The 24,344-nt window shown below is 41.9% G+C and overlaps 1 protein-coding gene across 1 annotated transcript in view; it reads right to left on the bottom strand.

Moving 5' to 3' along the window:
* LOC143958923 (uncharacterized) overlaps window positions 1–24,344 on the bottom strand; it is a 382,425-nt gene that overhangs the window by 139,843 nt on the left and 218,238 nt on the right. Inside the window, exon 4 of the mRNA XM_077467909.1 lies at window positions 3,087–3,221. Coding sequence (XP_077324035.1) covers window positions 3,087–3,221 — 135 coding nt within the window. The remainder of the gene's footprint in view (window positions 1–3,086; window positions 3,222–24,344) is intronic.

The following is a 24,344-nucleotide window of genomic DNA, read 5'->3' as shown; positions in this document are numbered from 1 at the left end:
GCCAGAACAACTTACTGAACAGTTTACTGAGGAGGAACAGGAAGTGAGAAATTCAGACAAAGAAAACAAAGAAAAAAATAATTTAGAAGGGAAATTGAAGAAAAAGTGAACCAACAATGCACTAGCTTAACCACTTGATCACTGGGCACTTAAACACCCTTAATAACCAGACCAATTTTCAGCTTTTGGTGCTCTCAGATTTGTACCCATATGAAATATTTGTCCTTTTTTTCACACAAATAGAGCTTTCTTTTGGTGGTATTTAATCACCTCTCGGTTTTTTATTTTTGTGCTATAAAAGAAAAAAGACCGAAAATTCTGTAAAAAAGTGAATTTTTCTTCATTTCTGTTATAAAATTTAGCAGACTAGTAATTTTTCTTCATAAATTTTGGCCAAAATTTATACCACTACATATCTTTGGTAAAAATAAGTACAAATTGGTGGATATTATTTGGTCTTTGTGAAAGTTATAGAGTCCAAAAGCTATGGTGCCAATATCTGAAAATTAATCACACCTGAAGTACTGACGGCCTATTTCAATTCTTGAGACCCTAACATGCCATAAAATTACAAATACCCCCCAAATGACCCCTTTTTGGAAAGAAGACATTCCAAGGTATTTAGTAAGAGGCATGATGAGTTTTTTGAAGTTGTCATTTTTTCCCACAATTCATTGCAAAATCAAGATTTTTTTTCCCTTTTTTTTCCCGAAAAAATTGTCATATCAGTTTATTTCTCACACATAGCATATGCATACCACAAATTACACCCCAAAACACATTCTGCTATTACTCCCGAGTATGGCGATACCACATGTGTGAGATTTTTACACAGCGTGGCCACATACAGAGGCCCAAAATGCAGGGAGCGCCATCAGGCGTTCTGGAGCACCCAGGACAATTCTGACATTTCTCTCCTACATGTAAAAATCATCATTTATTTGCTAGAAAATGACATAGAACCCCAAAACATTATATATTTTTTTTTAGCAAAGACCCTAGAGAATACAATGGTGGTCATTGCTCATTTTTATCTCACACGGTATTTGCGCAGCAATTTTTCGAAAGCATTTCTTTGGGCAAAAAAACAGTTTTGTGCTTAAAAAGAAACAGTAAAGTTAGCCCAATTTTTGCATAAAGTGAAAGATGAAGTTATGCTGAGTAAATAGATACCTAACATGTCACTCTTCAAAATTGCATATGCCCGTGGAATGGCGCCAAACGTCGCTACTTAAAAATCCCCATAGGCGACACTTTACATTTTTTTAATGGTCACATGTTTTGAGTTACAGAGGAGTTCTAGGGCTAGCATTATTGCTCTCGCTCTAACGTTCACGGCGATACCTCACATGTGTGGTTTGAACACCGTTTTCATGTGTAGGCGGGGCTTAGGTATGCGTTCGTTTCTACATGCGAGCACATGGGGACAGGGGCGCTTTAAATTTATTTTATTTTTTATTGTTCATTTTACTTTATTTATTTTAGTTTGACATTTTTTTCCCCAAAAATTAATTTTTGATCACTTTTATTCCTATAACAAGGAATGTAAACATCCCTTGTAATAGGAATATGGCATGACAGGTCCTCTTTACAGTGAGATCTGGGGGTCAATAAGACCCCACATCTCACCTCTAGGCTGGGAAGCCTGAAATAAAAATAAAAATAAATAAAAAGATTCTGGATTTGATCGTATTGGCGAGGTGGTAGAAGCACCGGAGGGTGGCGAGGGGGGGCGTCTATGGCTGGGTATTGCAGGGTATCACCGAGTATGGCTGGGTATCTCCGAGTATGGCTGGGTATCTCCGTGTATGGCTGGGTATTGCAGGGTATCTCCAAGTATGGCTGGGTATGGCAATTTATGGCTGGGTATTGCAGAGTATTGGCGGGTTATGTATTGCAGAGTATTGGCGGGTATTGCAGAGTATTGCAGAGTATTGGCGGGTATTGCAGAGTATTGGGGAGTATTGTAGAGTATTGGGGGGTATTGGAGAGTATTGGGGGTTTCGGAGAGTATTGGGGGGTATTGCAGAGTATTGGGGGGCATTGCAGAGTATTGGGGGGCATTTCAGAGTATTAGCTGGCATTGCAGAGTATTAGTTGGTATTGCAGAGTATTGCCAGGGTATGGAGGGGTTAAATTCATTGAGCAGCGATGTGGGCACTGCAGATGCAGCCCACAGCGCTGCTGACACCGATCTCTTTCCCCTACGCTGTACCCATCGGTACAGAGAGGGGGAGGGAGGAACCGGCGTCATAACATGATGCCGGTTTGTTGCTCATTTGACGGAGCGATCACGTGATAAACAGCCACGATGAGCGGGCGTTTACTGTGATCCGTGATGCGCCGGGTCCACTGGACCTGGCGGTCACGGATGCTCTCGTGTGCGCGCCCCAGGGGGGCGCGCGAGAGCAGAATTCTGGGAGGCCGTTAATTAACGGCCTCTCAGAGTTAAACAACTGCCCTGAAGCCATTAATCGGCTATGGGCGGTTGTTAAGTGGTTAAAGGAACCTATTTAGAAAATAAAAAAACGAACCTTTACAACCCCTTTAACTTTGATTCTAGCATAAAGCAACTACAGTCAAGTAGAAACACACATGCTCAACAATATGAAAAAAAAAAAATATATAGATCCGAACTTCAGGAGGTGGTGGATTAAATTGCCTTTCTGTTCTAAGAACAGGAAAGAGGAATAGTGCCCTGTAAGACCATGCAAAACAGTACAAAATGGGTACCCTGCACACTTTGAAGCTAGCCAGAAGAAAAATAATAATACTAATACTAACAATACTTTGTTAAACTACCCCGTTAAAAACAGAGGATATAACTGCTTCCTCCTAAAAAACATACACAAACACCATATAAATAATAAAATCTGCTCAATCCTAGTGACTAGTAGAATTTCTGGTCAAATGAGTCCCACAGTGTATATGCATGTGCATGTGTGTGCATGTGAAAGCGTGTGGTGAGGATAGTAGGCTGTAACCTCTTACAGTACTGTGTTGCTGTATGCCAGTGCTACACACATAAAGGAAATACATGGATTACAATTGGATTTAATCATTGATTGTATATTATTGGTCATTACCTGTAGTCTCTATGGGTACAGTCAGCATTATACCATTCACTGTGACAGTCACATTCCAGGGTGTAGCCTTCTCCATACACCGAATATTCTGTGGCATTTTCATCTCCAGGAACCACATAATGGTTTTCAATTATTCTGAAAGAAAAGTAAAATACATTTTTAAATGTATTAATGTTTAAACTGAATCACAAGCAAACATGTTAAATACTTCCAGACTTCAGGACTACAGCTTTCCAAAGATTTTGTGATACATGTAAATTACATAAAACATAGACTAGAAATATAGACTAAATAATAGCCTAAATAGACTAAAACATAGACTAAAAAATAGACCTGACTAGACAAATGTTACAATGTCAAATGTAGGCTTCATAAACTTTCAATAAACTCAGATTGTAAAAAAAAAACAAAAAAAACATAGACTATCATATACAAATATTACCAAATAACACCAACCGATTTTTTGTGTTTGCTACTTCAATTTAAAACAGGAAAAACCCACAGCAGAGCATGTAAGGTAACCTAAAAAGTTCTCAAAAATTAAACCAATTTGCACTTACAGATTCAAGTCTCTGGGTTTTATTTTATATTTAAAGTGTATGAAAGTGTATGTAAACCCTAAAAATGAACTTCCCTGTACTGCCTCCTTTTAGTTTGTTAAATACACAGTTTAAAGTGTTTTATTATATCTGTTCAACACATTAAAAAATGTCAGTTGTCCTCAAAAAATCAAAGCTGTCCCATGTCCAGTGCTTACTTCCTGTCTTATCTCATAGGGGAAGATTTACCAAAATTGGAGCATTCAGAATCTGGTGCAGCTGTACATTATAGCCAATCAACTTTTAAATTCAGCTTGTTCATTTAGGCTTTGACAAAACCTGGAAGCTGACTGGTTTCTATGCAGAACTGCAGCTGATTTGGCATGCTGCAATTTTAATAAATAACCCTCATAGAGTCTAGTTATCTCTTGCAGTTCATATATTGGACCACAGAACATTCAACGACTTACTGTGGAGATGAGGACAGTGGGAGGGCTGAGACAATTCAGTACACAAAAGTAATGTGTGTTGTCAACCCACAACAAGACTTGACACTTTGCTAAAATGTATGTATAATGTGTACAGCTTGTATAACAGTGTACATTTGCTGTCCCCTCAAAATAACTCAACATAGCCATTAATGTGTAAACCACTGGCAACAATAGTAGGTTCACCCCTAAGTGAAAATGTCCAAATTGGGCCCAAAGTATCAATATTGTGTGGCCACCATTATTTTCCAACACTGCCTTAACCCTCTTGGACATGGAGTTCACCAGTGCTTCATAGGTTGCCACTGGAGTTCTCTTCCACTCCTCCATGACGACATCACAGTGCTGGTGGAAGTTAGAGTCCTTGCGCTCCCCCACCTTCCGTTTGAGGATGCCCCACAGATGCTTAATAGGGTTTAGGTCTGAAAACATGCTTGGCCAGTCCATCACCTTTACCCTAAGCTTCTTTAGCAAGGCAGTGGTCATACTGGAGGTGTGTTTGGGGTCGTTATAATGTTGGAATACTGCCCTGCAGCCCAGTTTCTGAAGGTAGGGGATCATGCTCTGCTTCAGTATGTCACAGTACTTATTGGCATTCATAGTTCCCTCAATGAACTGTAACTCCCTAGTGCTGGCAGCACTCATGCAGCCCGAGACTATGACAGTCCCAGCACCATGCTTGACTGTAGGCATGACACACTTGTTTTTGTACTCCTCACCTGGTTGCCGCCACACACACTTGACACCATCTGAACCAAATGGTGGATATCCCTCTCTCTCCCAAATGTTTTTTTTTAGGCCTCCCCCCACAAATTCACAAATTACCCAGTTTAGCCAAAACATTGGCCACACATATATTAACGATGGCTAGATGTCTAGATGTCTAGAGGCTCTTCAATGGAAACCCCCCCGACAAATTGACCGAGTAGACAAGGGGTAATGAATTAAAATTCACAAAGGTCCGGTCAGCCAAACCGCACGGAAACGTCTTTCTCAGTGTTTCTTGCGGGTAGTGCAGCCCATTAAAATGCCTAATGCTTAATACACCTAATGCATATGTACAGATCTGAACCCATTCTTACATCAGCATCCTCAGTCCCCAGTGCACATCAGAGTCCTCTCCCTCTTGATGAGTGTCCTCCTTTATATCACCCCCCCCCCCCTCCACAGTAATGTTCTCACACTTCCTTGACACCAAACCCCCCGACAGTACTGTCCTTTCCCCCTATTTACATTATCCCCCAACATTACTCCAAATCTCCCCACTGTAATGTCCTCATCTCCCCCCCATAATATCTACATCTCCCCACTGTGTTGTCTACATCTCCCCACTGTAATGTCCACATCTCCCCAATGTAATATCCACATCTCCCCACTGTAATGTCCACATATCCCCACTGTAAAGTCCACATCTCCCCCACTGTAATATCCACATCTTCCCACTGTAATATCCACATCTCCCCCACTGTAATGTCCACATCTCCTTCACTGTCATATCCACATCTGCTCCACTGTAATGTCCACATCTCCCTCACTGTAATGTCCACATCTCCCCCACTGTAATGTCCACATCTCCCCACTGTAATTTCCACATCTCCCAACTGTAATATCCACATCTCCCCCACTGTAATGTCCACATCTCCCTCACTGTAATATCCACATCTCCCCACTGTAATGTCCACACCTCCCCACTGTAATATCCACATCTCCCCCACTGTAATATTCACAGCTTCTCCCCCATTGTAATTTCCACATCTCCCCCACTGTAATATCCACATCTCTCCCATACATCAGCCCCCCCACCCTGATGTCCTCAGCCCTCAACAACTCCACTTTAATGTCCTCAGCGAGTCAGCACACACTTTCCTCCTTTTCAGCTTTTCAGACTAGTGATCTCACTCCCTGTAACTTCGCCCCCTCCCTCAATTACCTTGCATAGACCGAAGATTGGAGGGAGGCATGGCATGTCTCGGATGGAGGGCGGGTGTTGCAAGATGGTGATTGGTTGCTAAGACTGCCCTTCATCCTAGCAGCAAATCACCTGCTTGTTAACCTCTGGTAGCTCCGCCCCCATCCAGAACTGTCCCGCCTGCTGCTGTCGGCTCTGTGTGAGGATTACAGAGACAGCAGGGGGAAGGAAAGGCTGATAAATGGCGGTACCATGGCGGGCCACATAGGAGAGTGATGCGGTCCGCATTTGGCCCACGCTCCACCATTTAGTGATGCCTGGAGTAGACCGACACATGGCAACATGGGATCCTTGGCATCAACGGATGGATCCCCCTTGATTCCATGAGACCCTCCCTGCTCTGTATACCGTAAAGACTCGAAGCCCAGGAGAGACAAGTCCAACTGATTGGAGCTTTCCTATATCTCTTCCCTTCTCTTTTCTCCCCTTCACTCCCCCTTTTCCTCCTTTTTTTTTTCTTTTCTGGAAAAGCAGGCCATGCAATTATAAATTACAGAACATGCTAATGGATTTCTGACAGAGAAGCTCTCACCGCTTTCTCGAGTATTGTGTCCTTCTGTTTTATAGAGCTGTAACCTAGCTAACTATGCCATTAGACTTTGTGTCAATCCTGATGTATCAAGGACACCTATGCCCTCTCCAGAGTTGTTTGTTATTACCACCTCTATCTCTCTCTTGCCTCCTTAAACTGTGTTTTATACCTTTGTATTGAAAATGCTAAAATCTAATAAAAACTGTCAATTATAAACAAACAAAAAAACACCAGCTGTGAACAGACACTCTCTTATTCTGCACAGAGCCAGCATGCCAAACACCTCTTTATCAGACACTCACTGCCAACTAATGAAGCTAAGCACTAGAAATCTACATTCATGTGCTAGTAATGTGTAATCTGTCAAAGTGACATATCTTATACAACTCCAGACCTAACCACCAAGCAACATTAAATCTCAGACCTATAAACCTTCATAAAGGTTTTACTCAGCTCTGCACTAGATTAATGCTAACTTTCTTTTGATGCAAAACATCATAGCTTTTTTGGTAAAAAAAGGAGGACTATAAAAAAGATAATCTTTCATTACAAGTTGTATCCTTATGAGAGTTCATAAAGACATTACTATGCTATTATGCTAAAATCTTCTTATGGTATATATTGGGGGGACTGGGTCTGCTTAAGTATTAATGCTACACACAGAATTGAAAGATTGAAGCTCAAACATGGAAAAAAAGGTATCTGATAACTACCGTATTTATCGGCATATAACATGCGTGTTAAATGCCGAACCGGTGCCTCAGAGGGGAAGGATGCAACGAGCACCGCCAAAATAGATAGAGCCTAGTGTACTGTGTACTTGGCTAGGCTCCGCTCTGCTCGCAGTCACGCCCAGTCCCGCCTCCTAGCATTTACGTCCCGCCATTGGACCGGTGTTGTGTCCATCATAGGAGCCAGGAGAACGGGCAGGACTGGGTGGGACTGTGAGAGGAGCTGGGAGGAGCCGAGTACACAGGACATCTGCCTCTGTATATCTCGGCGGCGGTAACAATTTAAAACCGATCATGCTGCAATTTAGGGCAAGGCTGCAGATGGACACTGTTGGGCAAGGCTGCAGATGGACACTGTTGGGCAAAGCTGCAGATGGACACTGTTGGGCAAGGCTGCAGATGGACACTTTTGGGCAAAGCTGCAGATGGACACTGTTGGGCAAGGCTGCAGATGGACACTGTTGGGCAAGGCTGCAGATTGACACTGAACATTCTGCAATGATGGGCAAGGCTGCAGATGGACACTGATCATTCTGCAATGATAGGCAAGGCTGCAGATGGACACTGATCATTCTGCATTGATAGGCAAGTCTGCAGATCGACACTGATTATTCGGCAATGATGGGCAAGGCTGCAGATGGACACTGATAAGGCTGTATTGATGGGCATTTAAAATGTAAGATTTTTTCCTTAAACTTCCATCCTAAACTTGGAGTGCATGTTATACTCCGGCGCGTGTTATACGCCGACGCATGCTATACACCGATAAATACGGTATTTAACAGTTATTGGTTCAAAGATGTAAAATAACACCAACACTTACAATAACTAATAACTAATAATACTAAATATAATAATGTCAACCTGTGGCATTTGAAAGAAACAGAAAATAAAGAAGCAGAATATAATTTTTCATTAGCAGTCATCATTAATTGCCACTTTTGACTTCATACATTAACACTTTTTCCATAGAGCAGGCAAAAAAAAATCCCTAGAATACAGAGGACTATATTAAACAAAAAAAACACAATTTTCTATGGTTACTTGCTCTGCTCACCAACCACCAACCCCCAGTGCCTTACCCAGTGTGTCTTACCATCACTGCAATAGGCAGCTCTGTAATTAATAGAAAGGTGTAAAAGGAGGGTAAGGATGGTCCAGACAAAGAAAACAGGAGTTTATTTACTTTAATACATTAGAAAATACCATGATATGCCAATCAGAAGAGGTTTAACCACTTTCAGACCGGACCATTTTGCTGGTCAAAGACCAGACCACTTTTTGCGATTCGGCACTGCGTCGCTTTAACTGACAATTGCGCGGTCGTGCGACGTGGCTCCCAAAAAAAAATTGACGCCCTTTTTTTCCCACAAATAGAGTTTTCTTTTGGTGGTATTTGATCACCCCTGCGGTTTTTATTTTTTGCGCTATAAACAAAAATAGAGCGACAATTTTGAAAAAAACGCATTCTTTTTTTTTTCGTTATATCCCCCAAAAATATATAAAAAAAAATGTTTTCCCTCAGTTTAGGCCGATACGTATTCTTCTACATAGTTTTGGTAAAAAAAATCGCAATAAGCGATTATTGATTGGTTTGCGCAAAAGTTATAGCGTTTACAAAATAGGGATAGTTTTATAGCATTTTTATTAATAATTATTTTTTTTTTTTTTACTAGTAATGGCGGCGATCTGCGTCATTGTGGGGGACCCATCGGACATTTTTGGGACCATTTATACAGTAATCACTGCTATATAAATGCAGTGATTCCTGTGTAAATGACACTGGCAGTGAAAGGGTTAACCAGTGGGTGGCAGTGTAGGGGTTAAGTGTTCCTAGGGATGTGTTACTAACTGTGGGGGGTTGGGCTTTCATTTAGTGAACACTGATCTCTGCTCCAATCACATGGAGCAGAGATCAGCGTCACTAGTTGCTAGGCAGAATGGAGAAATGCTGTTTACACAGCATTTCCTCCATTCAGCCATCCCGTGAGACGATCGCGGGGATGCCCGCGGCGATCGAGTCCGCGGGTCCCGCGACCGGACTCACTGGGGTCCCGATCAGAGCGGGAGCGCGCTGCCGGCGGCGCGCTCCCGATGGCAGGGCGGCATTGAAGATTGGACGTACTTGTACGCCAATATGCCTGCCCGTGCCATTCTGTCGACGTACATCGTCATGCGCTGGTCGGGGAGTGGTTAATGTGGAAATTCAAATTTTGGATTGAGTGGGGAAAAGGTAAAGCCCATTACATTTTTCTTACCTATTACTTTTTTATTATCTGTGTCCCATTTGGGAGGGGCCTGTAATAAATTGCTGCCATGTCAATAGGGAAAGAGCCAGTAATAAAATGCTTACCACCCAAATAAATGAAAGAAAACAAAGAATTGCATAATATTGCACTTTAGTCTAGTAATTTTGGCTTAATGTGGTTTGTGCTGTTTTAAAATATTTTGCATATATTAAGGCTCGGAAACTAATTATAATTCAAGACCTTCTATCTACACTAATAATACCTTATGTAAGTGATATATCAGTGGTGGAACTACCCGGGTTGCAAAGGTCACACTTGTTACGCTGCCTCGGTGGGGTTGCTAGCTACAGGGCTCTGAGCTGAGAGCATCTCTCTCATACAGCTTAGAGCCAGCACTGACAGTTCCCCCTCTCTCTTGCACAGATGGGAGAAGAAAGAGCCGATCAGCTCCTTGCCCTCCCCTTCCCTTCTGTGTGCCCTGCGGGAGTTACGATGCCAAGCAGCTGAATTTGATCATTTAGCTGTTGGGCTTCACACTTCCCCTGATGCGCACACATGAGGGAAGGGGCAGGAGATGGAGGAGAAGCTTGGCTCTTTCCTCTCCTATCCATGGAGTGGGGGGGGGGGGGCGGCTGACAGTGCAAGCTGTATGAGAGAGACACTCTCAGCTCAGAGTCCTGCTGAGGAGGCACTGATAGGCAGCACTGATAGGAAGTACTGATAGATGGCACTGATGGGCAGCACTGATAGGTGGCATTGATGAACACTGATAGGCCTCACTGATGGGCACTGATAGGTGGCATTAATGAGCACTGATAGGTGACACTGATAAGCAGCACTGATAGGCTGCACTGATGGGCACTGATAGGTGGCGTCGATGAGCACTGATAGGTGGCAATAATATGCAGCACTGATGAGCACTGATAGGCGAAATTGATTAGCACTGATAGGCTGTACTGATGGGCACTGGTAGGTGGCACTGATGAGCACTGACAGGTGGCAGTGATGAGCACTGATATGTGGCACTGATAGGCCGCACTGATGAGCACTGATAGGTGGCATTGAGGAGCACTAATAGGCAGAACTGATGGGCACTAATAGGCAGCATTGATGAACACTGATCGGCGGCTGATTGAGCACCCCTCTCTCCTTCCTAAAACATACCCCACAGTAACCGGGGGAGAGAAGGGAAGCCAGCAGCACTGTGGGAGGGGGGAGCAACATGGGAGGGAGGACCGGGCAGTAGAAGGAATTGGCTCTGCACAGAGTGATTAAGGTGTGCCCAGGCACACCTGGCACACCCCTCTGGGCACAACTATGGTTCAATGGTACAAATAGAATGGCAAAAGCACATTCCACACTAATGATTTTCAGCAACATTGTTCAACATACAAAATATTAAAAAGTAACACGAAAAATGTAATAAAAAAAAACTAAAATATGAGTTAGCTTTCTAGAAAAAATCACTGTGACCAAAAAAGGCAAAATTTAGGTGTCGGGAGAGAGGTCAAATCCAACTAGACCACTGTGAGTTGCAGGCAGGGACAGGGAGCTCGTCGTCCTAGCTCCAAGCTGCAACAATGTCAAAGGAAAAGTTCCATAAGCCGCACATCATGAAGCACACCCATGTGCATGAAGTGAGATGAATGGCAAACCTCAGTCCAGACTCCATCCAGGCCACACCCCCTACGTGTTCACTATGCCCCTTGGAGCTCAAACATGGGGAATCTCCATGATTAAGCTCCAAGGGTTGGAGCAAAATGCATTGGAGCGTGGCCTGGCTGGAGTCTGGGCTGAGGCTGGCATTCATTTCACTTCATGCACATGGGTCCGCTTCATGATGTGCGGCTTATGGATCTTTTGCTTTGACATTTCTAGAAAAAATGCTGTGAATATCATAGTTTTTGAAAGGGAAACAATGTCAAAAAGCAAAAAATCCACAAGTGTACCACTTTACTATTTTAAAAGCTGCAAATTGTATAACTAAACATACTACTGATAGGGCAGAATACAACTGGCAATACAATTCTTCTGAGAAACATTACCTTATTCATTATCCTCATCATCTTACTGGCAGTATATTTACAACTGCCAGAAAACCTGTGATTCATTTATAGTACAAGGTAAATTATTTCTGATAAAATTAATTTAATAATTTGAGATAAAACATAAACACATACTGTACCTACACAACTACGGGAAGGGTTTTAAATAAAGTATTATCCATAATTTTTGCAAAGATAAATCTATCTTGTCACTGATATTGGGAGAGACAGCTGACAACAAGCCATGCTTTTACAGCAAAATGGAATTCCTACATTGACACATAGTGGAAGGCTATGGTCACATTTTGAAAACATTGTAATGGAAGCTCTGTTATGCTTATACATTTACAGAAGCCACCAATTTTAGAGGAATCCTACTTTTGTGTTGCATCCAAAAGATTTGAGTTCAGATCTAGACTTGTGCTATTTACATAATGTATTTTTTTTACAGTGCCCCAAAGTATACAAGTCCAAAGCATCCTTTGTGAGTATTCATAACCAGTAAGAAGGATTAATAGAAATATCCAAAACATTCAGGCATACCTGGTTTTCGATCCAAAGGCTACTGTAAAAGAAATCACTGAAAAAACATTGGATTGCTCAACAACCTTAAAGTCTCATTGCTTTAATTAGATACTCTGCAATGACTTTATTTAAATTGGTACCTGTATCTCACATATCATGATGGGGGGCGCTTAATCACTGTCTCGGAGGAAAATCTCTATGTGAATAACAGCAGTGGTGTACTACAAGCAGCTTCTCCTGATCCTTATCAAACAGACGGCGGTATTTAGAATATAAACAAAAAAGAGAAGTTGCCAATTCAATCTATAGGTAAGGCATTGTTCATCTTAAAGATTGAATGTCATACATGTATGTGCAACACAGCAAATATGTTTAGAAGATCCACTGATCTGTTTTGTTTGTCATGATTTCTCTGCAATGCAATTCCACGTTTGTTAAACTCTTCATGAGGTGCTGAACCCTCTGGTGATGTACGATAGCCAGATACGAAAGACAGACACATTCTGAAATGCACTGAGGAATCGAGCAAGAGAATCTACCTACTGCTACAATCTGTATCTGTAGTCTGCAATCAGTTAGTAAGCAGACCTGCTGTGGATTAGATATACCAATATGCAATCATATCATATACAGGTGCATCTCCAAAAATGAGAATGTCATCAAAAAGTTAATTTATTTCAGTAATTCAATTCAAAATGTGAAATGTATATATTATATAGATTCATTACACACAGAGTTATAGTCTTAAAGTATTTATTTCTTTTAATTTTGATTACAGACAATTAGAATATTGAGAAAAAATGCAATATTTTAGACTCATGGAGTCAAACTCCAATCAGCTAGTTAACTCAAAACACATGTAAAGGTTTCCTGAGCCTTTGGTCTCTCAGTCTGGTCCAGTAGGTTACACAATCAGGGGGAAGACTGCTGACTTGACAGTTGTCTGCAAAGGCAGTCATTGACACCCTCCAAAAGGAGGGTAAGTGAAAAAAGGTCATTGCTAAAGAACCTGGATGTTCACAGAGTGCTTGATCCAAGCATATTAATGGAAGGTTGAGTGGAAAGAAAAAACATGTGGTAGAAAAAGGTGCACAAGCATCAGGGATAACTACAGTCTTGAGGGGATTGTAAAGCAAAAGCCATTCAAGAATTTGGGGGAGATTCACAAAGAGTGGACTAGGGCTGGTGTCAGAGCTTCAAGAGCAACCACACACAGATGTATCCAGGACATTGGCTACAAGTGTTGCATGAGTTTTGTCAAGCAACTCCTGAACCAGAGACAATGTCAGAAGCATCAGGGCTAAGGAGGAAAAGGATTAAACTGTCGCTCAGTGGTGCAAAAGTCCTCTTTTAGGATTGAAAGTAAATTTTGCATATCATTTGAAGAGTGAAGAGGCACAGAATGCATGTTGCATGAGGCCCAGTGTGAAGTTTCCACAGTCAGTGATGATTTGGGGAGTCATGTCATCTGCTGGTGTTGGTCCACTGTGATTTATCAAGTCCAAAGTCAGCGCAGCCCTCTACCAGGAAATTATAGAACACTTCATGCTTCCCTCTGCTGACCAGCTTTATGGAGATGCTGATTTAATTTTCCAGCAGGACTTGGCACCCGCCCACACTGCCAATATACCAATACTTGATTTAATGATTATGGTATTACTGTGCTTGATTGGCCAGCAAACTCACCTGACCTGAACCCCTCAGAGAATCTATGGGGTATTGTCAAGAGGAATATGAGAAACACCAGACCCAACAATGTAGATAAGCTGAAGGCTGCTATCAAAGCAACCTAGGCTTCCATAACACCTCAGCAGTGCCACAGGCTGATTACCTCCATGCCACGCTGCACTTATGCAGTAATTCACGCAAGAGGAACCCGACCAAGTATTGAGTGCATACTATACTGTACATGAACATCATTTTCATTAAGTCAACATTTCTGTATTAAAAATTCTTTTTTTAATCGTCTTATGTAATATTCAAATTATCTGAGCTACTGAATTTTGGGTTTTCACTATCTGTAAGACATAATCCTTAAAAGAAAGAAATGCTTGAAATATATCACTCTGTGTGTAATGAATCCATATAATATATGAGTTTCATTTTTTTGCATTGAATAACTGAAATAAAATAACTTCTTGTTGATATAAAAAATTTTTTAAATGCACCTGTATACCAAGCTATTAACATCACCTGGGTCATCATTTATATCAAATATGATACTGCAAATGATCAGAACATACAGTATATGGTGCATATAAACACTGTCCACCAGGCCTGGACTGGGACAAAAATTAGGCTGAGGCATTTTGGACTGAGCAGCCCATGACATGTTAACTGGCCCCTTCCCCACTCTCCATCCTGACAGATCCCCCGGGAGAGGGGTGGGGGGAAACTGGCAGAGGTGTGGGGGGCTGGGGGGCGGTAAAAAGAATGGGGGGCACAGGGAGGAAGCTGAAGAGCACTGGGGGGAGGCAGAGAGCATGGGGGGCTGGAGAGCCCGGGGGTCTGGAGAGCACTGGGGGGGTCAGAGAACACAGGGGGAAGCAAGAAAACGGTGGGGGAAGCGCACAGGGGGGCATGAGACCATGGTGGGCCAGAGACCATGGTGGGAGGCCAAGGACCACAGAGGGTGGTGAGGACAGGGGGAGGTAGAGAGCACAGAGGGAGGCGAAGAGCACTGGGGGGCTAGAGAGCACTGGGGAAGGTGGAAAACACTGGGGGGAGGCAGAGAGTCTGGGGAAAGGCTGAGAGCACCGGGGGAGGTGGAGAGCACAGGGAGGAGGCGGAGAGCACTGGGGGGAGGCAGAGAGCATGGAAGGAGGCAGAGAGCATAGGGGGAGGTGGCGAGCACAGGGGGAGGTGGAGAGCACAGGAGGGAGGCAGAGAGCATTGGGGGGAGGCAGGAAGCACTGGGGGGCTGGAGAGCACTGGGGGGGCTGGAGAGCACTGAGGGTAGGCGGCGAGGACAGGGGGGGCTGAAGAGCACTGAGGGGACGCAAAAAACACAGGGGGGGCGGAGAGCACTGGGGGACTGGAGAGCACTGCGGAGTGGCGGAGAGCACTAGGGGGGCTGGAGAGTACTGGGGGAGGTAGGGAGCACACTGGGGGGTAGAGAGTATGCAGGGAGGTACAGAGCACTAGAAGGGCTCAAGAGAACTGGGGGAGGCGGAGAGCACTGGAGAGGCCAGAGAGCACTGGGGGCTAGAGAGCACAGAGGGAGGTGGAAAACATGGGGGAGGTGGAGAGCATGGGGGGTTGGAGAGCACTGAGGTTGAGGCAGAGAGCAGGGGGAGCACAGGAAGGGGAAACAGAAATAAGCAGGATAGGAGTGGTGGGGGTGGCTGCATATAAAATAATTCTTCTCTCTATTTCCTCCTGCAGCCTCTGAATGTCTGCTTCTCCTCCTCTCCCTCTAGCAGGCATTCAGAAGCTGCAGAAGGAATGGAGAGAATGATTCTTCTATATGCATCCACCCCCACCGCTTCTCTTATCCAGGTTACAAGGGGTCACACTCACATTCTCTCTGCTCCGACTCCACAGTGTCTGCAGCAGGTGTATCATTTAGCTCCTCCCCCTTCATGGCCACGCCCCCAGCGCCATAGGCTGAACTATACTGGAGGTGTTCAACAGGGGCCCTGAAGAGGCCAAAAGTGTCTCCTCTAGCTCCTCCCCCCTTCATGTTTATGCGTCCTCAGCGCAGATGACTGAGCTGAACTGGCAGCCGGGCCGCCGTGTAGAGGTCGGGTGATAGGTGCTGGCTCAAAGAGCAGCCCAGCTGCCTTGGCCCTGCAAAGACTGGCAGCCCTGGCCCACTAGGTAAGTGGCTGGTGTGCCCTATGGCCAGTCTGGGCCTACTGCCCACTGACTGAAGGAATAAGTGGAACATATACATGCAGAAAACTACAGAAAGGTTAAAAATATATGCTCAATCTGCACAATGTTCACAATTTTTTTTAATGAAAGCTGCAGATTATTCTGCTGATATTTTTCTTCCCCTTGTTTCTCTTTTCCTCCCTTACCAATATGCTAATGTGCCCAATCATGGCTGGTGTAAGTTACCAGCAGAGGTGCTGTATATAGTTTCCCAAAAATATCAGACCACTTAGTATTTCTCTCAAGAGCTCTCAGTCCGGATGCAAGCATTGGTCTGGCTCTTGGGAGGAGTTATGTATTGCTGAATTGGTGTCATGGTGGAGGGGTAGATGTGTCTAGACAGATTGCATTTGTGTGCAGACCACTGTAGGTAATAGGGGTGCACCGAATGTGTTTATTGGTGCCGAAACTGATACCGAAAATGAAAAATACACTAGGCCAAAAACCGAAACCAATACCAAAAATTGTTTTTTTTATATATTAAACAAAAAAAGATTTATATAAAATTGTGTTATATTATTATTCATTATAGTATTCATATTCAACTGAATCATTAATTTTATGAATAAAAGAATAGTAAAATCCAGTAATGTAAAGTACTTTAATAATAATAAAGCAACCCAAATAAATTGAACAGTGGACACAGAAAATACAAAATTATAAATTAAAGTTACTACAGCATATCCTGCAGTGCAGACTGCAGTCAGTGCACATTGAACCATAAAAAACTAAATAAAATAAAAAACAGCAGCGGTGCTCAGCCAATTACAGCAGGCAATGTAGACTAGTCTGTGTTTCTGGAAGTCTCCATCCATATCTGGAACACAGTGTGGTATAGTACTGGAGTATGTAGACAGCCACAGATACAGAACATACAGTTTTGCATTTGCACATGCAACGGGCTGACAGCTTATGGAGACACATAGTTTGGCCCAACAGCAACAAACTATGTATGTACAGTATATTAAAAGCTGGAGTTCTCTCTTAAATTGAAGAATGTAAATAAGTACTTTAATAATAATAAAGCAACCCAAATAAATTGGACAGTGGACACAGAACATAAAATCATAAAATCAAATAAAATACACAATTATAAATTAAAGTTACTACAGCATATCCTGCAGTGCAGACTGCAGTAAGTGCACATTGAACCATAACAACAAAATAAAAAATAAAAATAAGTAAAAAAAATGCATAAAAAATTATAAATAAATAATATAAAAATAAAATGACTAAGACTAAGTCTAAGAAGACTTTATTAATTTTCAACTTAAATCAGAACTAGTAATTCAGTTCTCTCTCCCTAAGGTGTCAGCAGCTGCATGTGCGATAAAAGTGTATGTACGTAGCTGCAGGTTACATACATAGTCATACAGTAGACCACACTGTGTTCCAGCCCCCGGGTATGAGCAGAGACATCCCGGAACACAGACTAGTCTACAGTCTGGTCTACAGCAGCGGTGCTCAGTCAATCACAGCAAGCAATGTAGACTAGTCTGTGTTTATGGAAGTCTCCGCCCATATCTGGAACACAGTGCGGTATAATGTATAGTACTGGAGTATGTAGACGGTCACAGATACAGAACATACAGTTTTGCACATGCAACGGGCTGAAAGCTTAGCGAGAGACAATCAATGACTGACATCGTTTGCCCCAACAACAAACTATGTATAAAGAAAAACAGCATAACAAATATGGCAGAAGGCCATTATTCTGTTTCACAGTTTCTGTAAAATATAAGTTTAACATATGCTACATGCAATAAAAAAATGTAATTATTTTATTTTCAACTTGAGAACTAGTAATTTTATTTTATTTAAGTTCTCTCCCTAAGGTGTCAGCAGCTGCATGTGCAATACAAGTGTATGTATGTAGCTGCGAGTTACATACTTAGTAGACTGCACTGTGTTCTGGTCCCCTGGGTATGAGTGGAGACATCCCGGAACACAGTCTAGTCTACAGCAGCCGTGCTCAGCCAATCACAGCAGGCAATGTAGACTAGTCTGTGTTTCTGGAAGTCTCCGCCCATATCTGGAACACAGTGTGGTATAGTGTATAGTACTGGAGTATGTAGACAGCCACAGATACAGAACATACAGTTTTGCATTTGCACATGCAATGGGCTGACAGCTTATGGAGAGACATAGTTTGGCCCAGCAGCAACAAACTATGTATGTACAGTAGATTAAAAGCTGGAATTCTCTCTTAAATTGAAGAAGTGCAAAAAAAACTGTAGAAGAACTACAATGAACAACCAACTAATGGCACAACTAGACAATTGGAACATACTGGTAGTCAGTCATACTATGTTGTATGTTCCAATTGTCCAATAGCACAGTCCAATACCAATTAATTTACTATGTTCAACAACATGGTAAATTAATTGGTCTATGCTACGGATTTATAAATCTATTTCAGTAAAAGTGGCAGATTTCGCTTCAAGGACAAAAGTTGTTCAGCTTTCTCACAGGAGAGATGGTTTCTCTTCTCAAGAATATGAGATGCTAGACTGAATAGTCTCTCACTCTCTGTACTGGTGCTTGGGGCAAATAAATATCTGCGTGCAATCTGTGCAAGCAAAGGAAAACGTTGTTTGTTGATGCGCCAGTACTCAAGGGGATTGTCACTTCTGGCTATAGGTTGTTCAGCTAAATAAATGTCCAGCTGTTGGGTAGCTGCACTTGTTCCGGCACTGCTATGGACCAGGGTGCATTCATGTAAAATTTCTTTAAACATATCAGATATGGAGGGAGCGTGTTCCTCTTCACTTGTATACAACCGATTCTTCTCACTTTCCTCTGTGCTGCACCTCAAAACTCCTTCACCAGATGCTTCCACCACGTCCATTTGTGCTTGTATCATTGTCCATGCACGCCGCTTTTTCTCAACATTAAAATAATGCTATTTAAATCGAGGATCTAGAACTGTTGCAATGCAGTACAGAGGGTTGGACTCTGTGTCTTGAAACCAGTTGGTAACGGCCTCCAGTAGAGTGGTTTTAGCCATTTTTACGCCATAGTCTGTTTCTATCTCTTTTCCTAGCAGACGCTTTAGTGCGGCAATCAAGGGAATAACTTCAGAAATGGAAGCATTAGTTGAGCTTATTTCTTTTGTTAACTGTTCAAATGGAGATAGAAGAGACAAACTATTTTCAACTAACATCCACTGATGTGCATTCAGTGTTGCCAGCAGCTCGTAATCTGCAATGTATGCAGCTAAAACGCTCTTTTGTTCAAAAAGACTTTGCAGCATATAGTAGGTGCTGTTCCAACGAGTGGCTACATCTTTCTGCAGTCATTTCGGTGGCATTCCAAACTGTATCTGCAAAGCTTGTAATCTGGAATAAGCAAGCGGAGAATGCTTAAAGTGACCCACAAATTTTCTTCCTTTTGATACAATAACAGAAATGGTGCGCTGACTCGGCAATCCTTCATTCACAGCCAATTGCAGAGTGTGTGCCATACACAGTATGCTTTTAAGTTCACTGTCCTCCATTGCTTTTTCTATATTCCGTGCATTATCTCAGACAATCAAATGCACGTTAGACTTCTCAATGTGCCAAGTGTCAAGCATGGATTTTAAAGTGTCAGCTATTGCTGCTGCAGTATGTGATCCAACAAACGTGCGTTAAGTAGGATGTTTTGCAATTGAAATTTGTCATCTATCCACTGCGCTGTCAGGCTAAGCATGCTCGTTGGACTGAGGTCTGAACTCCAAATGTCGGTAGTAAAACTGATTTCTATTATGTCGGTAGTCATGAGCTCATGAACATGTTTTCTAATACTGCAAAACAATTCAGGTAGACAGGTATCTGCAAAGTAGCGTCTGCTTGGTAGTGAGTAATGAGGCTCAATATGTTGCATGAGCCTACGGAATCCAATGTCCTCCATAACAGAGAATGGCTGGTCATCTAATGTAATAAATTCCATAATTTTATCTGTTATGGCACAAGCTTTGGGACTGTCACTTGCAAATTTGTTAACCTTTTCAAAGACTGTGGCCACAGATAGTGTTGAGCCTGAGTAATTTTTTGGAAGTGGCACTGTTTTCTTCTAATCTGAATGCTGAACTGGATGACGTGTTTTCAGGTGGTGTATCAAACCTGTTGTTGAAAAATGCCTTGGCACCTTACCCCCTCTTGAAATTTCTGCTGAGCAAAGACTACAGATTGCAAATTTGGGGTCTTTATCATACTTAATGTGATTTATCAGAAACTTTAAAATATTTCCACCTTTGCTGATAGCGCAGAATAATAACATAGAATGATCTATAGTGGGAGTGAAATCTGAGGGGGGGGAAAAAAAAGGACAAAATCAATTTAAAAGCTAAACCCTAGGAGGCAGCTTTACAAAATAAAAAACGATCACTTTTTTTTTTTTTTAACGGTGCAGTTCTTGCCATGCAAGGTAGTTATATCTGCACTGCAGTACATCTGACTTGTACCAAAAAGATAATTGCACTGATTAAATTTGATTTGAAATGGAATTGATTGCTTGCAAATTGCAATTGCATGCTATATTTAATTTTTTTGAGCTATTCTGTAGTATACTATAAATTCATGCGCTTGTTGTCATTGAATTTGTCAGCGGAGTATTATAACTAAGTTATACATGATTTGTTGAAACATGACAGTACACAATAAAATATATAATATATAGTTATTAAATATATTATATGTATTGCGTACTGTCATGTTTAAAAAATCATGTGCTTGCTGTCATGTCAGTGTGTACTGTATAACTAACTATATTGTGACAAAGTAACAAATTCAATGACAACAAGGGCATACATTTAATTTTGTAGTATACTACAGAATAAATAGCATGCCATTCCATTTCAAATCAGTTCAATTATATAAAATATTATTTCTGCTACAAGTCAGATGTATTGCAGTGCAGACAGACAGACAGACAGACATATTTAATACTATACTGCATGGCAAGAGTGGCTTGTTGTTTAGGCTAAGTAGTAAGTAATACATGTTGTTTGACTGCTATAGACCATTTCAGTAGTATAGTAAAATAAATAAAACTAGTTGGATTGTTTCTGTCAGTTTAAGTAAGGCAAAAAAGGCAACGCATTGCTCACCGGCGAATAGTAGTAGCCATCCAGGAGGGACAGTGCCCACTCTTGTACTTGAGTATGTTATGTGCAGCCCTCTATGAAGCCGTCTCACGGGTCCCAGCAGCGTTTCTCATGTCCCAGTAGTGTCTCTCAGGTCCCAGCAGCGTCTCTCGGGTCCCAGCAGCATCTCACAAGCATGATCACGTCCGCGGGGAAGGGGCCAGTGTCTCAGCAGGGAATGTGCTTACAAGTGCGGCGTCTTAACGAGGAACGTGCAAGCCGCCCACAGAACGAGTGATGTCATCCGAAGTGTTCTCCCGTCGCTACTGTGCATGCGCAATTTTCGACGCCATTATCGGCAAGAACTCTCTTTCAGCAAAATGGCGAAAAGGCCATTTTCGGCCGATATGTTTCGGCGGCCGAAATTTCGGTGCATCCCTAGTAGGTAATGGCCACAATTGATGCCGAGCAGTAATGATCAAAAGAAATGAAATAGAATAAATGACATGGGCAGGCCAGGGACAGTGAGTTTGGAGAGGAAAGGGTTAGACAATTCTGCATGTCCTCCAGCCCAAAAATGAGGCAAGCTATGTCTGGCTTGCTCTAGCATCTAATGCACACTGTGAGAAGCTCACAGTGTGCAGGGAAATCAGAGTAAGCAGTCTCAGTACAGAAAAGAACAAGTGTGCCGCTGAAAGTAATGCCGCCTACACACGAGTGGAATGTCTGACAGAAAAAGTCAGACGGAAGCTTTCCATTGTATGTCTCATCGGCCTTTTTTTATTTACAAAAATTCTGACAGACGTAGAAATAGAACATGTTTTAAATATTTCCGACGGAACCAATCCCTATTGGGAAAACCGCTCGTCTGTATGCTGTTCTAATGGACCAAAAACGACGCATGCTCTGAAGCAAGTATGAGACAGAGGCTATTGGCTACTGAACTTCCTTTTTCTAGTCCTGTCGTACGCATTCTTAACAATCGGACTTTGGTGTGATCATGTGTATGCAAAAAAGTTTCAGCGGAACTCCGTCTGAAAAACATTTGGAGTTTATTCCGATGGGAAAACGTGTGTATGCGGTATAAGGCTGGAGTTCAGCTTTAAGCTAAATTGTTTTTTTGCTCTTCACTTGGTCTCATTTAAGCATATAATATTTGCAGTGAAGGCTCTTCCTTCAGTCATTCTTACTGCAGCTAATTAGCACACTAACAGTTTGATAACTGACTATGAAAACATGTAGTCATCTTAGAAGCAGAAGCCGAGGAATAGTAAAACATCTGAAAAAAAAAAACTACTAACAATATCATAATTATCTTCTGAACACATTATTTTGGCATCACACACCAAAATGTGCCCTGTTGCAAACAGAAATGATATAGAATTTTTAATCTTATGTTAGACCTGCAAATGCACAAATAAGTCCCTTATATAATTTAGAGGCCGTTTTATTGCAAAATGTGGTATACCAAAAAGATGTAATGGCACATTTCAGTAAAACTAGCCTTTAGCTATGTAGAATAAAGCTTGAAATGCAGGCCATTTTATTCTACTCTAAAGATTTACTGGCAAAATTGTTTTGGAAAAGTCAGTGAATTGAGATACTTTTAATTAACTAATACATCAAAGTATACATAATTCTCTTTGCTAGGGGAGTGCAGTGTAGTGATACCACGGGACTTCAGGCCTAGAATTGAATGATTTAAGGCAGTTCATTTTAAAGAATACAAAAGGGAAAATGTAAAGCAATCCAAGTATATATTGTACCTGGATAACGCTTGATAGCGTTTACCATCCAAGTGACTACAAAGAAAAGCAGAAATGTTTCTCTTAATGGCAAATCAGGTAATAATGCAATAATCATCTCTTAGCAGGATAGCAATGGATGCCCAGGGACAGTTTTTTTCTGAGAGGAAATGCATTTAGGAAACTCAGCTCCCCAGTAAAAAGTTTTTTTACCTGCCACTAAAATTATTTAAATATTTTGGCTGTATAATGTTACCTAACCAGTTCATATGACGTCCACCCAGAAGGAGGAATGTTCAGCCCGGCCGTCAATCTGCTATAGGCCAGACGGGACGTTCCTCCTACTGGTGAAAGTCATATGTCATCCTCCCAGCCATGACTCTCAAATTCACTACATAGCATATCAGTATGGAACTCAAACTGTCCCCAAAAGCTACAAGTCTCATACTAACCTTCAGAAGCTGGGAGACCTGGCTCCCGATCACATAAACACTGTGATAGTCTGTGAGTGCCTCTCACATATTCAATCAGTAAAACCTGCTCTTGTACTCATTCTCCTCTGAGTGGTGAAAAAAAAAAAAGTTTTATCTTTTTCTCCTAGTCAGAGGAGAAGAATGAAACAGCAGAAAAAGAAGGTGTTAAAAAAAATATATTAATAAATATAAAGTAGCTTTATCAGGGCTTGATCTAGGCAGAGTCAAAGATTGGGGTCAAAAGTCTGGGTTGGGATGTCAAAAGTCAGGTTAAAGGTCAGTTCTAGGTAGATTTAAAAAATATATTTAACGTGTTTTAGGTATAAACAACAAATATTACACATACAGTATATGTGGTATTGCCACAAATGTGAGGAGTAAGATCATTTTGTTTGAGGGTTTTTGTGGTGGTGGGCCATGGTAATGGCAAAATATATTTTTGTTACTATTTTGGGTCAGTTTTCCTTTGATAATAAAAAAGAAATCAGAAGCTATCCATACCAAAATAAGGTATAATTTATGTACAGTTTTACTAATACACGTCAAAGCTGAAAAAATTGCATTCAGGCATGAAGATCTGTTTTACCTTTAGGCATTAAGGGGTTAAAGAAGAACTACGGCCTCCCTATCTAAAAGGAAAATGTGCTGCAGCACTTGAATGTAAGTGTGTCTGCACTTCAGTTTTTTATTAGTCTCCCTGCAAAGTCTCACAAATACCCATTGATCCTGATGGTGGCTATCAGCATATTCTCTGTTGAGTCACAAGCCTGCGGTTTGTCAATAAGCAGCTGGCCACACTTAACTCTCCTCACAGCTTTGTGGATTAACAGTGCTGTGTTTGCATCTGAAGTCCTCCCATTGTGAGCTGCGGTGTCTGGGGAGGACATTTGCATAAGCAGACATTTGTTTTCCATTTATTGCTCATTCCCTATCATTTTAAAACCTACATTTAAAATATAAATTCCCTACATTGTTCATTTAGAACATCGCCTATCCTGGTTGACTTTGTTCTTCCTGGAAT

Source organism: Lithobates pipiens, unplaced genomic scaffold, assembly GCF_037356315.1.
Source record: "Lithobates pipiens isolate NorthernLeopardFrog02 unplaced genomic scaffold, aLitPip1_a1.2 Scaffold_65, whole genome shotgun sequence".
Taxonomy (NCBI): Eukaryota; Metazoa; Chordata; class Amphibia; order Anura; family Ranidae; genus Lithobates; species Lithobates pipiens.
This window is presented reverse-complemented; position numbering and strand designations above follow the sequence as displayed.